General features: G+C 37.2%; 1 protein-coding gene across 2 annotated transcripts; it reads right to left on the bottom strand.

Moving 5' to 3' along the window:
* Positions 1 to 1880: 1880 nt before the first annotated feature.
* On the bottom strand, positions 1881 to 12227 carry LOC132037842 (DNA repair protein UVH3). Of its 2 annotated transcripts, XM_059428485.1 has the most exons (15): positions 11941 to 12227; positions 11122 to 11372; positions 10071 to 10240; positions 9822 to 9939; positions 9227 to 9304; positions 9052 to 9105; positions 8349 to 8533; positions 6527 to 8240; positions 5621 to 5815; positions 5206 to 5291; positions 4723 to 5002; positions 4501 to 4637; positions 4328 to 4412; positions 3547 to 4062; positions 1881 to 2821 (listed from the first exon to the last, which is right to left on the bottom strand). In XM_059428485.1, exons 1-15 carry the CDS (start codon positions 12026 to 12028, stop codon positions 2063 to 2065), a joined length of 4716 nt encoding a protein of 1571 aa, XP_059284468.1. In that variant the 5' UTR covers positions 12029 to 12227; the 3' UTR covers positions 1881 to 2062. The 2 variants fall into 2 exon arrangements, with proteins under 2 accessions (XP_059284468.1, XP_059284472.1); XM_059428489.1 differs by lacking the exon at positions 11941 to 12227 and having other exon boundaries at positions 9822 to 9931; positions 11122 to 11262.
* Between the last annotated feature and the right edge of the window lie 2498 nt (positions 12228 to 14725).

Genomic DNA, 14725 nt, shown 5'->3' with positions numbered 1-14725 from the left:
TTTTGCATTAAAAGAAGGTAAAAAATATCTTAATTTCTCATTTAATACCAAAATTCTGGTGACCTAAATTAAAAGTGTTCCTTTTTTTACCTCATGCTCATGTATTCTTTGGAAAACAAATACGTACGCGAAAAAAACATACACAAATCAAATTCGATTTTTTAGCTACGAATGGTAATATTAAAAGGGTAAGCTACAAATGGTAGTTTTATAATAAGGTAGTCATTTGAAATTTTACCTTCAATTAAATTCATATATTTTGGACTTAAGCAATGCCCGATTATATTAGCCCATAATACTTGTTTGGACCAATACATCTCGAACTTTGAATATGATCCGAATTAATTTGTAAATTTAAGTCCGACTAAATTTTAGTGCGCACACTCCTTTTTGAAACTTTTGTGTACATCAAAAAACTTGCTTCATGGCTTCCATTATTTGGTTTGCGACTATCTAATCTTCATTTTTAAGAGTTTTGCACCATCCAATGTGCGATGAAATATTCTAGTTCTGCCACAACCTTTTGTCCCTTGTGAGGATTATCCTCAAGATGTGTCAATACTGTATCCACGACAAATCACATCCACAAAGAGTACTTGCACCAAGTATTTTGTTCCAAATTAAATAATTTAACACACACATCTTGTAGTCATTGTTTTGAAACAAACACTATTAGCGATAAAGTTCAATTTATCCAGAGACCAGTGGTAGTGGGGAGCAACCGTCCCACCAAAACGACCCCACAAACACAATTTAGAAGTAGAGTTTGCTTGATTCATGTCCCAATATATGCATTCGTTTTTCTTAATAGCTTTTTCATGTAGGGCGTCAGCTTGGATCAGGTCCTCATCACGGTTTTTTCAACTATAAGCAATGCAATTGAGATTTGACCAATGATTATGTTACACTATGAGAAAAACTAACCCCTCAATTCTTTAGTTCTTCCTCCCATCGCTAATCAGCCAATGTACCAGTACGCCATGTTTTCAGTGGCAGAAACAAGTTAAAGAATCAAGTGGATCACGAATTTGCAGCAGTAAGCCAAGATTTGGCTCTATTGTTGTAGGAAAGTGAATATTGTATTCACTATGACTGAATAATTTAGCTCTGAAGACAGATGTTTTAGGTTGGCTTGGTATTTCCATGGCTTGACATTTTTAATTGAAAGGACAAATAACTGAAATTCAAGTGCTGAAAAGAATCCCGGGGCGTGGGGGAGGGGAAAACAGAAAAAGCATTTGTGTCTACTTTTCGGGTGTAAACAGAGAGGTTACACCTGACACGGTAAAATTTCCCAAAAAGAGCTAGATAGATCAAGAATATAGAAGATGCTTATGTAGGATTGGCCGCTATGTCAAATGTAGCGTCTGTCTATAGAGAGCATTAATCACTGACACGACAAACATACGAGTAAAGAATGACACAACTACCTGCTTTCATTGCAAAGACAAGCTACGTGGAACCCCAACTTCAATATTTAAGTGCTCAACTTTCCTCGAACGTCACCTCTCATAATAGCCATCAAATATGGACTAAAAGGAAATACAGTGGCTAGAGAGAGTCGCCAAAAGTCCCTACGGCTCACTTTGTAAGCACCCTATTTCTTGAGCTTGAGGTAGTCTTGATTTCGTAAAACAGAACTTAAATGCATTTATCTCCCAAAACTATTTATAACCCATCACAACTCCAGGAAATCAGGACTAAAAGCAGTACGAAATAGTACAAGGATGATAGTTCTTGCCAGAAAACAGAAAGATGCAACTTCTCCTGGGACTTTTAGCAGCAAGTATTAGCAAACCAAAAACTCTGCATATATGAGCAACTTTGTCACCCATGAATCCATGTCAGTTCATCACTAAGCAGTAAGCACCAGATATGCAGCTCGGAAACTTATCTGTTGCATCGAGAGATGGATTTAATAATTAATCCACTTTGACAAAAATCATACAAGGTGGGAAGTCCCATGTGACACAGGCACTTAATGCGAAATGTTAATAGGAATTACAGCTAACCTACTTCATATACAAAGGATTATCCTACCTACACAGCAACACTGATACCGTCAGCTATTCTTCTTGCGCTTCCTCAAATTTGGCATTGCACGAAGAAATACTGAACTGGACGCATAATCATTGTTCTCCATATTTTCTTGGTGCAGTGATACCTTGCGACAAGTAGTATTAGTTGTGTTGTTTAAATCTTGGTCAATTTCAGATGCACCTATCCCTGCTTCACATTGCTTCTCACTCGTTTTCTTCGAGGGGCTAGAAATCAATTGGTTAGAAGCATTACCACAATTCTCATCTCCCAAAAGGTGAGAAGAACTATAAATATCAGAACACTCAACTGATAAGATAGGGCTAGTAGCTTTTGTCTCATGCGCCATATCTCTATCATCTTCCTCTGAGCAAAACCCACCCCCCATTTTAAGGTACTCCTCCTTGGAAGCTTTTGTCTCATGCTCCATATCTCCATCATCTTCCTCTAAGCAAAACCCACCCCCCATTTTAAGGTACTCCTCAGACAAAACATCCCCAGGAACAGGATCATAAGTTTCAAGAAAACTTGGCTGAACAGTAGATTCCCTCTCTGTCCCACCTGTTTCAAGGTTTGACAACTCTTGAGGAGAGTAATCATTACTTGCATCATTCTCATTCATCTTACTAGAATCAGCAGGATAACATTCAGCTATGCCCACATCTGCTCCTGATTCTCTCCTTTCTAACTTTTCAGTAGCAGAATCTCCATTATCTTTGTCAGCTTCGTCAGACTCGTCATCTCTCAAATCACTGTAATTCACTATTTTCCGATGACGCTCTGACTGAAATTTCAATTAGAACGAAATGGAAAAAAATATTAAAACTCATGAACTGGAGAGATGCCTCAAGTAAATAAAACAGAAATCGATAATAGAGAGAAAGTTCACTTTCCCTGAACAGTGAATATGTCCTAAGTGAAACTTGACTCGGTCTTTTTGTTTAAAAGTAGGTGGATATTTTTCAAAATACGTGCATATACTAGCGATGATCTCCGAAGAGAATGTTGACATTGCAAATTCTCGAGATCGGAAAACGAAGCAAGAATTTGAGACAACAGGCAACCAAACTATGTCAACAATTTTCACAGGCAATACGAACAACGAGTAAAATTGCATAGATCACATGTAACAAGATATTATAAGCACCATATAATATAGGACTTGCAAAAGTAAATATCATAAACATAAAGATCGGACTTGCAGACCCAAAATATCATAAACATAAAGATAGGACTTCCAGAAGCGGCATCGAAATTATTAGCCCTGAGAGAATCGAACAATTCAGCTCTAATTCTTTTTGGATAGGAATTCAGTAGAGGTTAGGGGAACACTAAACAAGGGGTGATTTGACCTTAGCACCAATGCAATGAGTATCTTCCTAATACTATCACAAAATATAGCATCTGGATGAGCTCTCAAAAGATACTGTTAATGTTTCTAAATTTCACTCAAAAAATTGCAGTCATAATGAGTTAAAATACAATTAGTGTTGCAGGAAAAGGACTTACTCTTCTAGCTTGATTTGGCTTTTCAAGCTTCTCAATTTGTGATTGTTGCTCTATATCACTATCTGTTTCCCCCTCCGAGCTTGTTTTGGAGGATCTGGAACAGGATTTCTTACTTGCCTTCCCCACAGATCGAGCTGTTTTCTGTCGTCCTCCTATACTACCACATGATTTCTTACTGGTGTTTCGCTTGCTTCCTTCTCCATCTGGTGGTTCCAAATGTTCAGGCTGCAAATGCTCTCCTTTCCTTTTTCTTGACTTCTTTCCAACTGAACTTCTTTTTGTTTCAGTCTCCTCGTAATCAGGTCCCCTCAGAGGATCCTCTATCTTTTCCTCATTCATATCATTAGATTTTACTACTCTTTTTTTAGAGCTTCCAGGAGCATCTCGTACACTTCCATGCATTAAATCACTGGATTTGTTCCCTGTCATATATTTAACAGCCTTCTTTATCCTCTTGCTACGAATTTTTGCAAATCTCTCATTGAAGGAGTAGAAGGCTTCCAGTCGAAGTTGTGTCTACATCAAGTAAACAAAGGAACAGTGAGAGAAAAGGTCTGCATCAACTTGCTCTTTCTCCAATCAGACAAATTACCACAAGATGAAGAAAACAATAAGTGCAGAGCATTCAGAAACAATACAAAGGTGATGTGCTGAAATTTTTCTTATCATATAAGCCATTCCTTTATTTCGAAAGAAACATGTCAATTGACGTGGTTAATGAGTATATCCATTATTGTGCAGCTTTAGTGACAGAGGTAGGTGAACATGAAAAAGGATCAACCTCATGTTTGTTGTACTCTTTCAGAACCGGTAGTAGCAATTCATCTGCCTTCTGGCTGCTCCAACCGAATTTCTCCCAACAAACTCTGCAACAAACAAATGCTCATTTAGAGTCACATAAATCCCAAATCCTCATTTGACCTTTCAAAGGAAAAAAAACCATATACAACTCACTTGCGAAGAACAGAAACATCAGGCTTCCCCCATGCGAAAGGCTCTGTTGACTTGTCAACTCGCGGAGACACATATGCTGAAATTACAGCACTACTCGGAAACGAAGAAGGAATATGCCAGTTTTTACTAATATTTCTCTGTGAACACGAAAGAAAGAGTGAGGTCATGCTTTTTCAGTCAAATAGACAATAGATTTGAAGCAAAAGGGCACAATTGGTTTACATGTTTATTCATGAAAATTTGCTTCAACTTGTCAGCTCTGTCCTCGGACCTGTGGACATTCTCGTCAGATGCGGTATTGCCTTCAAGATTGCTGGTTGAGCAACTCATATCAGGATCACCAACTTTACACCCTCTCTTCCTAGAGCTGGAACCTGCCTGTGCATCAAGCCCCCCGAGAATGGATGGATCTGGCGATTCCACCCACTCACGAAATTTCTGAAGACCATCTTCCTCAGGAAATGCATTTACAACTTCAATGGCATTAACAATACCAATCCCACTGCACCATGAAAAAAGAATGGATGAGGACTTCCGCATGTCTCAGACAAACTATGATGCTTTACATAAAAAAGCTATAGTACTGTACTATCTATCGTCCCGTGATGAGAATATGCAAACAAGACTAATTGCCCGAGTCAACAAGAGAGGCAGAGACACCTGGTTAGCAGGACATAACACTCTGTAAAAGAGCAACAAGCTTACCTCACTCCTTCAGTATAATCGCTCCCAAGGAGCAATGCCATACGAATTATCTTTTCTCTATCCAACCCAAGCTCATTCTCCACATCCTAATAAATACAGATATGTGATCAACCACAGGCACTATAAATGAAAGGAAACTACAATGTTCTTTAACAAATGAAACATTGGCCCCGTAGCGTACCACCAACCTCAAAATATTTTTCTTTCCTTTTGCTCTTTTTTTTTTCTTTTTCTTTTGGGCGGGATGGGAAGTGGCTGTGATAGTGATCACGAAAAGAAAAACAATTCCTCTTACTACAAGCATTATTTAACCATTGCCGTGGAGGTAATAAAATTGTTTGTGTTAACAGAAAGACAGAAAGACAAACTTAAGGGAAAGAAAAGCATTCAAAACACTGGTAAATTGATGATGAACCTTCATAAAGTATGTCTCTACATATTTGCGATCATCAAATATGTTCTTGTATACACTTCGAGCACCAAACAAGAACGCATCAGAGTCATCAGTAACCACACCATCGACAAGATTAGTAAGTTCCATGTAAGCACATTGGGCTTCAGCTTCCATTGGAGCTATGATATATGGCAAGCCAAACATTTGGAGCAACTCCTAACATAGAGAAAGATGTAAATCAGATGATACCATATCACCATAAAACATCAGGGAAAAGGAATCGAGCACCAAAACAATGAAGATGACTCCGGACCAGTAATCTGGAGCAGGATATAAAAGGGTATTTTTTTATAAGGAAAGATATATCTATTATAAAAATGTGTTCAAAGATATATATATATATATATATATATATATATATATATTATATACGCCTAAGCCCCTACACATGCAGGCTTCTATTTCTGTATAGTACACAAGGTCACTACGCAAAATACAATCACGCATGTTCGGATGTCAAGTTGATAAACTAACCAGGATACACCAATTAATTACGTGATTTAAATAAGATAAGGTATTCCAATACAAAGTATGATCTTAGCCTAGATGCGTTACATCCAAACAGCATGACGTAGCCTAGAATCATTACACCCAAAGAGTTGGTGCAAAAAAATCATTGAGATAGAACAGGCTGTATGGCATGGCAATAACAAAACTAAACTGGTAGCACTAATCAACTTGTACTCACATCCACCTAGCACATTCCGGCAAATTGAGGGAAACTAAATAAAATGGCCAAGGAACACCTCAACAAAATATCCCTACTCCCTAGTGGGAAAACAACTTCAAACTAATAAAATTTGATATTTGGAAATAAAGTAGGTTTAGAATAGCATTGAAAGAAATACAAAATCATCAAAAACCTACCTGGCACTCTGCAAACATTTCAGAGCTAACAGACTCTGCATTACGCTCAAGCTTTCTCTGCTCATCTCCTAGTTTTTCACGCTCTTTATCCAATACATGCATCTCCTCCTCCAAACTAGCCATCATAACTTTTTGATCTTCTTTCCTACCTGCAGAATCCAAATTGCCCAAGAGATCCCTTCCCCCAAATAATGGGCCATCACATGCACCTTCCTCGTCTAGGTTTTGTGCACTATCAATATCAGTTATAAAACCCTCACTGAAAGCTTTGGTGAGTTCTGTCGACTCATGTGTATAATGATGTGAGGCAGCTTCAGATTCATATTGTTGGGCATCAGAGGTACTTTCATTCGGCAAATCATTAAATGTTGATTGTTCTATAGAAGTAACATGTGAAGCACTTCTTACGTTACTCGAAACCTCAACAGTGGTATCTGCTATCTTCTTTTTAATCATGTCAACCTCTGATCCATCAAGTGGAATGGTCGGTTCCATATGTATATCACAATAATTTCTGTCAGTATCACTGGTTGCTTCTTCAATCTGCAAATTTCTGTCAGCATGACTGGTTGCATTTTCAATCTGCATATTTCTGTCACCAGAACTAGCTTGAAATTGTTCTCCCAAATGGGTCCCCAAACAGTTATTACTCCCTGCAATATCCATCTCATGTACAGTACCGTGCAAGTCAGCAGTCTGAATTGCAGGTGATAAATCTTTCTGTTGAAGATTTTCATGTGTATTTCGACAATAGTTCTCTTGACCAACAGATTCAATACTAGTACCCTGAGTAACCATTTGAATAGCTTCTTTGGACATCTCTTTCTCATGAGATTTATCTATGGATCTATGATCTCTCAAATCCTCAAGACTCCTCCTTACTGCTTCCTGATAATTGGCTTCTTCTTCCAAAGCACCTTTATAAGCACTTCTTGAATCCGATGGAAGTAAGGAAGGCTCCTCGTGAATATCTAAACATCCTTCTTCCCATTCTACTTCAGCCTCATCATCCATGCCATCTTTATCCAGTGGAGCCTGACCTTCCCCTTGAGAGTTATTGCTTAGCAAGTCACCTTTCTCTTCAATCACTCCTTCCTCCCACTCAACGTCCGAAGCAGAATCTAGAGACTGTTTCTTTGAGGGGGAATGATCCATAGGAAATTCCATCGCTGGATCACCTGCCACTAAACGCGCAAATATATCATCATCATCATTGGCACAATCATGTTCAAACTTATCTTCAAAAGATATCTGAATTGTAGTCCCGCTTCTCAACTCAGACTCTTTACTTTTGTTGTTTAAACAAGCCTTCCCATCATCATCTGGATTGGATGAGTTCAAATGCGAAATTGTATCAGAGACATTTCCAGGGGAATGTACAGCAGTGTCACTTACAGTAGGCACATCGCTAGAATCTTTGTTTCTGGTCATACTCTCCTCCTCTATCTCTTTCATCAAATCTAAATTTCTCTGTAAATCTCGAGTCATGCGAACACCCATGGCTCTCAGTCTGCTGACTCGAATATTACCCCTCTCATCCAGATATGTCTCCACATCATCATTAAATGCCCTTTCAGGTTCAGTCACAATCGATTCTACCACACTACTAGATTTCCTTGTTGCAGCAACACTCGCAGCATTTGCCAAATTATTTTCTGTCTGAACTGCACTTGGCTTCTTACTAGTTTGATCTTCCCCAGCAGATGCAAGGACACTGATAACCACCAATATGCAATTTTTTTAGCGGACAATGATGATTTGAGCAAGAAAGGAAAGGAAAATGAAAAGAATCACTATAGTAAACCAAATGACGGTTACTTACTCTTTGTCCCCAGTAAAAGAGGAGGAGAAAATGAATTCCCTATTTGCTTCAGAAGCAATCCTTGAAGTCCGAACACCGCCTATTCCCCTTCCAGCAGCAGATTTCTGCACTTCACTTATCTCGCGTCGGAAAGCAACAGTTTTCAGATAAGCTTGTATTTGCAGTTCTGAGAATTTTTCCGGGGCCTGAGAGATGCATCTAGAGAATTAGACAGAAACAGATAAAGAATTTATCCAGAAGGACACATCCTCAGTTGTTAACCTAGCAACCACAACTAACATAATTGAACAACATAAATTCAGGGAAAATTGTAAGCCCAGGAGTCCTAAACAGGACTCAAGAATGCTTGAAATCCACCATCATAAATTACATAACATGTGAGAGAAGTACTAACTAAACCATCAACCTCACAAAAAACTTTTTAATGATAGATACATCATTTCAAAGAGATCAACGTGAAGATCCATCCAATCTAACTCACAAACAAGGACCAGATTGAAAAATGAGATATTGTGTTGTCAAACATGAGATGCTGTGCGCAAACTATAAATTATGTACTTTAAACTACAAAAGATATCTATATTAAAGCAGATACAGAGCCCCAAAACCCAAAAAGCAATGGCAGAAAGAGAAACCATTATGTACTTTTTTATTTGATAGACAAGAGAAATCATTATGTCTGATATACAAAAAGCTTATGTACCTTCTTGACCTTCTGATACTTTTGTCTGTTCTCTGCCATCAATCTCTCCCTCATCTGGCAAACAAGTTATTAATTGATCAAACAAAGAGAGAAAATTCAACAACAGTTTTTTTGTCTCCTTTTGAAGGAACACTAAACTGGATACTGCTTCCATATGTAAAAGAACCACCATTACCTGACCAAGAAGATCAAGTTGCATTGATGGAGGTAAAGCAGCTAAAACAGAAGGATCAACTTTTCCTTGCATTGCTGGCTGCACATTGCATAAAGAGTTTGGGGGCTTGGTTAGTAAGAGACAAAAATCTATTCATAATCTCATTGAAAATATCACAAGCATCACAATTACATGGACGCGATTATGTCCATGGATTGAAATAGTAGAAAATGAAAGTTACATACGTGCATCTAACGGAACAGCAAATAATCTTTAGAATTTCCTTTCTATGGAAGGATAAAGTTTCGGAAAAGACATCTTTACTCATTAATGCACTCCAGTAAAAGAATATACGTGCATGCGAATGAAGTTTAATCATTCCTAAAGCCATACAGCAACGCATAATCCTAACCCAAAAATTATTTAGATTTCCAGCAGCAGAAACATCAGTGGATCTAATAGTTGTTACCTTTTTTTACACACAACTAAAAGGTGTACAGAGATCAAAAGCGTCAAAATCATTTTACTACTCAAATAACACGGTCACCAGCATCATGCACGATCTGAATCTGACATGTGAGGATGAAAATGAAATCAAAAACCAGTTGATGCTAACCAGTATCATCTCTTCGTCTTCATCGGAGTTATCATTTTCAGCAGAAGCCCCTGCACAAGATGTTGATGCGTCCTCAGCAAAATTCCCGTCTTCCTCTGCTTGAATAGAAGCTGCCAACCTTAATTAACTTGTCAAAATGAGTGTCAGGATCTTTTATGTCCACATTCAAGTAAAAAGCGACAAGATGATACAACTGTATAACTTATCCAAAAACAAAAAAAGATCACACGACTGACTACCATAACTTACATCTCATCCAGTGCTTCTTTATCATAATTCTCTGTGACCAAGCCATTTCCTTCGGCCATGTTCTTCATAGTTCCAGTTGCCTCTGTGATAACCTTTTTACCCTTTGCATCAGTCTGTTTCCTCTGGTTCTCCAGATCCACAGACTGCTCTTTGAGCCTCATTGCCTTAAGCTGCAAGTAGAAATGGATAAAAAAAGTTATTCAACATCATGCAAACTGTTAAGTGCTTACCGCATAATGAGGTTTCTGATATTGAGTGCATTCCAAGGGTGTGTTTGGTATGGATTTCTCCAATTTTCCCATGTTTGGTTGGTCCAAATGTTTTGGAAAACACTTTCTATAGGAAAATAAGTTCCTTAAAAATAAGTAAAATGACTCCCCTAGTGGAAGTAGGGAAAACAAGTTCCATAAGTGACATTCAAATTCATTGTCTCCTGCCCACCCACCCAACGCCCCAACCCCCATCCCACCCATCGCCATCGCCACCCCCAACCCCATTCCCCACCTCATCCCACCCCTATAATGTTTTGCTAGATTACATATAAATGCTCTTGGGATAATATTTTTTTACTTACTTACCATAGAAAATAAGTATGAAACTCACTTGTTTCTTAAGAAGACATTTTCCTTCATACCAAACACTTAAGTTAGATAAAACACGACCAATTTCCGATATAAGCAAAACAGAGAATCAAGGAAATAGTGGTTTCATTGACAGCCTGGCAGCATAAACGGAACATGTTCTCTCGTTTGCTTGCTTGATTATCTATGACAGCATTAATGACAAGCACTTATGTGAACAACAATAGAAAAAACAAACATATTTTTCAACAGAATGCACAATCTCATCTAACAGATAAGGAGAAACCTTTCTTTATTTAGGTTTGTAACATGCTCCGGAGCCCGTGAAAATACTTTGTTGGTAACTAGAACACCTATAACATATTGAATTGTGTGACCCGTCTTATCCAAAAACTTAAGTTGTTTTAAACATGGTACACTAATATGTTCCAAGTCTGCAACACATAACTCCAAATAATTGAGGGACTAACATGATTGAGGAGCAATTTTTCAGCAGTTTTCCTAATTTTGGCCTGAGCATTTTCCCGCTGGCGTCGACGCGCGATCACTGTTCTACGCTTCAGGGCTGGCGTGCCGCCATCAAATACAAAGACTGGCTTGGTCCGAAGGTAGAGTAACTTGCAAATTCGACGGAAAAATCCCAAAATGTGGGCATTCCGCACCATCTCTCCCTTTTCATCTCGCATTGCTTTCATGAATTGTATAATCCATATACTCGCATCTGATAAATAACAATTTTCACACAGTAATCAGTATAAATATGATCAGTGAGTTGTACTCCCTCTGTCCCAATTTATGTGGCACGGTTGGAATTTCGAGATTCAAACTTCTAAACTTTGACAATGAATTCAGACATAGAAGCTTTAATTTTTTGAAATGAAATTTATATATTTGGAAACTACGCAAAAAAGTACTTTAATGAATCACAATACTCCATTCATTTCAAAGCAAGCGGCGTTTTTAGCTCAGCCACACCCCTTAAAAAAATACTCATTCCTAGAAAATGTATATTTTTACTGACTTAAACCCTAATAAAAACCTTAAAAAAGATATTAAATAAGGGTAATATTGAATAAACATTATTGGATTATGTAAAAAAACCACTTATTAACCAAATGGAAAGGTAAAAACACCACTTATTTTGAAATGGATAGAGTAATTAACAACTTAAAATATTTAAAAGGCATATAAGGAAACTTGGTTGACTCTCTAAATTTTAACTGTCACATAAATTGGGAAAAAAGAAGTACGTATTAATTAGGGTTAGGGTTAAAGGAAAGTGAAGTTACCGATTGCCAGTTTTTTACCGGCTAGGGTCTCGACGGACACGCGGCGACCAACGGGGGCAATGAGATCCCAGAGACCTTGAACACCCATTTTTCAGTTAGCAACTAAACTGTCAAAGATCGTGTTGTTACATTTTTAAAGTATTGCCGCCAAGTTGGTACAAATAGGTTGAAATATGGAACGGGAAGTTGGTTGGTAGTTGTAGGGGCAAATTGGGCAGCTTGGTTTTTTTCCCTTTAACTAAGTACGAGGACCATTTAGGTAACAAATGACCGTTTTGGAATTTTTTTGGGGAAATGATTCAAAGTTTACCCCGAATAATTCGAAATGTCCAACTTTAACTTTTGTTAATAGTTGGGCAATTTGCACTACTTTTTTTTTTTCCCAGTAATTTGCACTACTGTTCTTATTTTTTAATTTTTTAATTTTTATATTTAATTTCAATTTAAAAGTTCCTACATGTCAAGTTTGAACTCGCTCAACTCCGTATAAATTAATTAAAAAAAAATCGCAAGACGTAAGTTGGGATTCGCAGCATAAGTTTTTTGGGTTTCAAACTCTGCCTTAAGGCAAAAAAAAATAGAAAAAATTGCTGGAATTTTGCAAACATACGTCTTTAAGGCTTAACTCAAAGACAAGTTAGGCTTTAAGGCACCTTAAGTGACCCTAAGGCCTAATTTGGGTAGAAACGATTCGCTTTGCCCTTATATTTGGGGTGGTATTTAAATTTTGCCCCTCATATTGTGGATATTTTATTATATTTAAATTTTGCGCTTCGCTAAAAACCCATAACAAAGGTTACCGGATTCGAAACCCCGCTCGGTCAAAAATTTAAAAAAAAAAAATTCCAAAGCGAGTTTAAATTTCGCTTATGCCCCTCGCAGTACTTTATATAAGCATATATATATATATATATATATATATATATATATATATTTTAACTTTTCAAGGTAAACTTTTAAGTAATGCCTTAACTAAAAGTGTCATTTATAAAACATAACTAAAAGATGTTACCAAGGCGTAAGTTTTTTTAAAGATAACTAAAAGTTTGCCTTATAAGGCAAAAGTTTAAATTTTGCTATGCCCATAAATTTTTAGTTATGTTTAAATAAAAGCCGGAGGAGCTATTACGGACTTTGCCTTAAGGCATATATATATAATTTATTTATTTTTTTACTTTTCAAGGTAAACTTTTAGTTATGCCTTAACTAAAAAGTATCCCAAAGCATAATCTAAATTTAAAAAAAAAGTATGCGAAATTTAAATTTAAAAATGGACGTAATATGGAACTTTTCCTTGTCAAATGAAAATATAACTTAAACTTTGCCTTATAAGGCAAAGTCTATGCCTTAATGAAGAAAAGTTCTTGCCTTATACGGGGCATAATTTTGTTATGTCTTAACTAAAATTCTCGCCCCTTTTTATAAGCGCATAACTAAATTATGTCGGATCCGGCATAACTTTAGCTTTTCCTTAAAGATTGTATCAGGGAATGCTAATAAATGATCCGCATACACTCCCCCACCCCCGCCTTGCGAAATTATTTTTTTATTTTAATTTTTATTCAGCGGGGGTTCGAACCGAACTTCATGTATTCGCCCACCTTTCCAATTTGTGGTTAAAAAGCGCACAACTTAAAGACCACAAATATGAGGGCAAAATTTAAAGACCGTACAAATTTGAGGGGCAAAATTTAAAGACCACCCCAAAAGAAGGGCAATCCGCGCAAAAAAATGTTTGCCGTGATGCATAAGTTGGGGTCCAACTTATGCCTTACGAATCCCAACTTCTATCCTGCAACTGGGTGTTAAGCGAAGGACAAATATTAAAAATCACCACTTTGAGGGGCAAAAATTAAAGACCACCCCAAAAGAAGGTCAACCCGCGCAAAAAAATGTTGAAGTTGGGGTCAATCACACCGTCGTCATTATATATCCAGAGGTATATTTGTTTTAAGTTAAATTTTATACACGCTCGTTTGAAATCTTAGTATGTGTTGTAGTTTCCAGTTTCATTTGGCCTCAACCTCAGGCGCTCTTTAGACCCTAAATCACTTCCAATACATCTCATATGCTTATCATCATGTCCACATGATATCTTTCATATCATTAGTCCTTGTTTGTACGTAAATTAATTTAGTTTGCAGGTGTCGAACTTCTTAATGACATCCAAATATTTCAAACTATTTGGGAGTGCTACAGGGGGCAAGTGATCGCTACTAAGGGTAACGAGGTTAAGTCAACTCGTACGACACTAGGGGAAATCACTTCCAATACGCCTCATATATTTGGCCATTTTCGCTTATTGATATGCTAATTAAGGACATATTTGGACTAACTATTGAACGGAAAGGGTATATGTGAGCTAAATTATTTCTTTTGCTTTCGAGAAAATATTCAAATATATCCTTAAAGTATTCAAAATTGAGCATACTAGGCATACGTTTTATTTTAAAGGACAAAAGGTAAAGACCAGCCCATTTGAAGGCCAAAAAAGTGCAATTTTGAACAAGTCCGATGGGCCGAAAGGTCACACGAACAGGAGAGCCCACAAAGTTTTCCCGCCAACAAGCCTCCAGTGGAACATCTCCCAATTCCGTATTTCGTATTTCGACAAGTCACTATGATGATTAGAGTTGTCAATATAAGAAAGCGTATGGCGCCGTCAACCCAATCCTTTATTTAAATAGGGTTGAAATTCCAAGATTCTTTTAATTTTATAAAAGGTGAATAAATTTAAGCAAATATATCTTATATATTAGATTTAAATATAATTTTAGGGTTATGC

The sequence above is a fragment of the Lycium ferocissimum genome, chromosome 2 (genome assembly GCF_029784015.1).
Source record: "Lycium ferocissimum isolate CSIRO_LF1 chromosome 2, AGI_CSIRO_Lferr_CH_V1, whole genome shotgun sequence".
In the NCBI taxonomy this organism is placed as follows: domain Eukaryota; kingdom Viridiplantae; phylum Streptophyta; class Magnoliopsida; order Solanales; family Solanaceae; genus Lycium; species Lycium ferocissimum.
The sequence above is the reverse complement of the archived record's forward strand: the minus strand, read 5'-3'. Positions and strand labels throughout refer to the sequence as shown.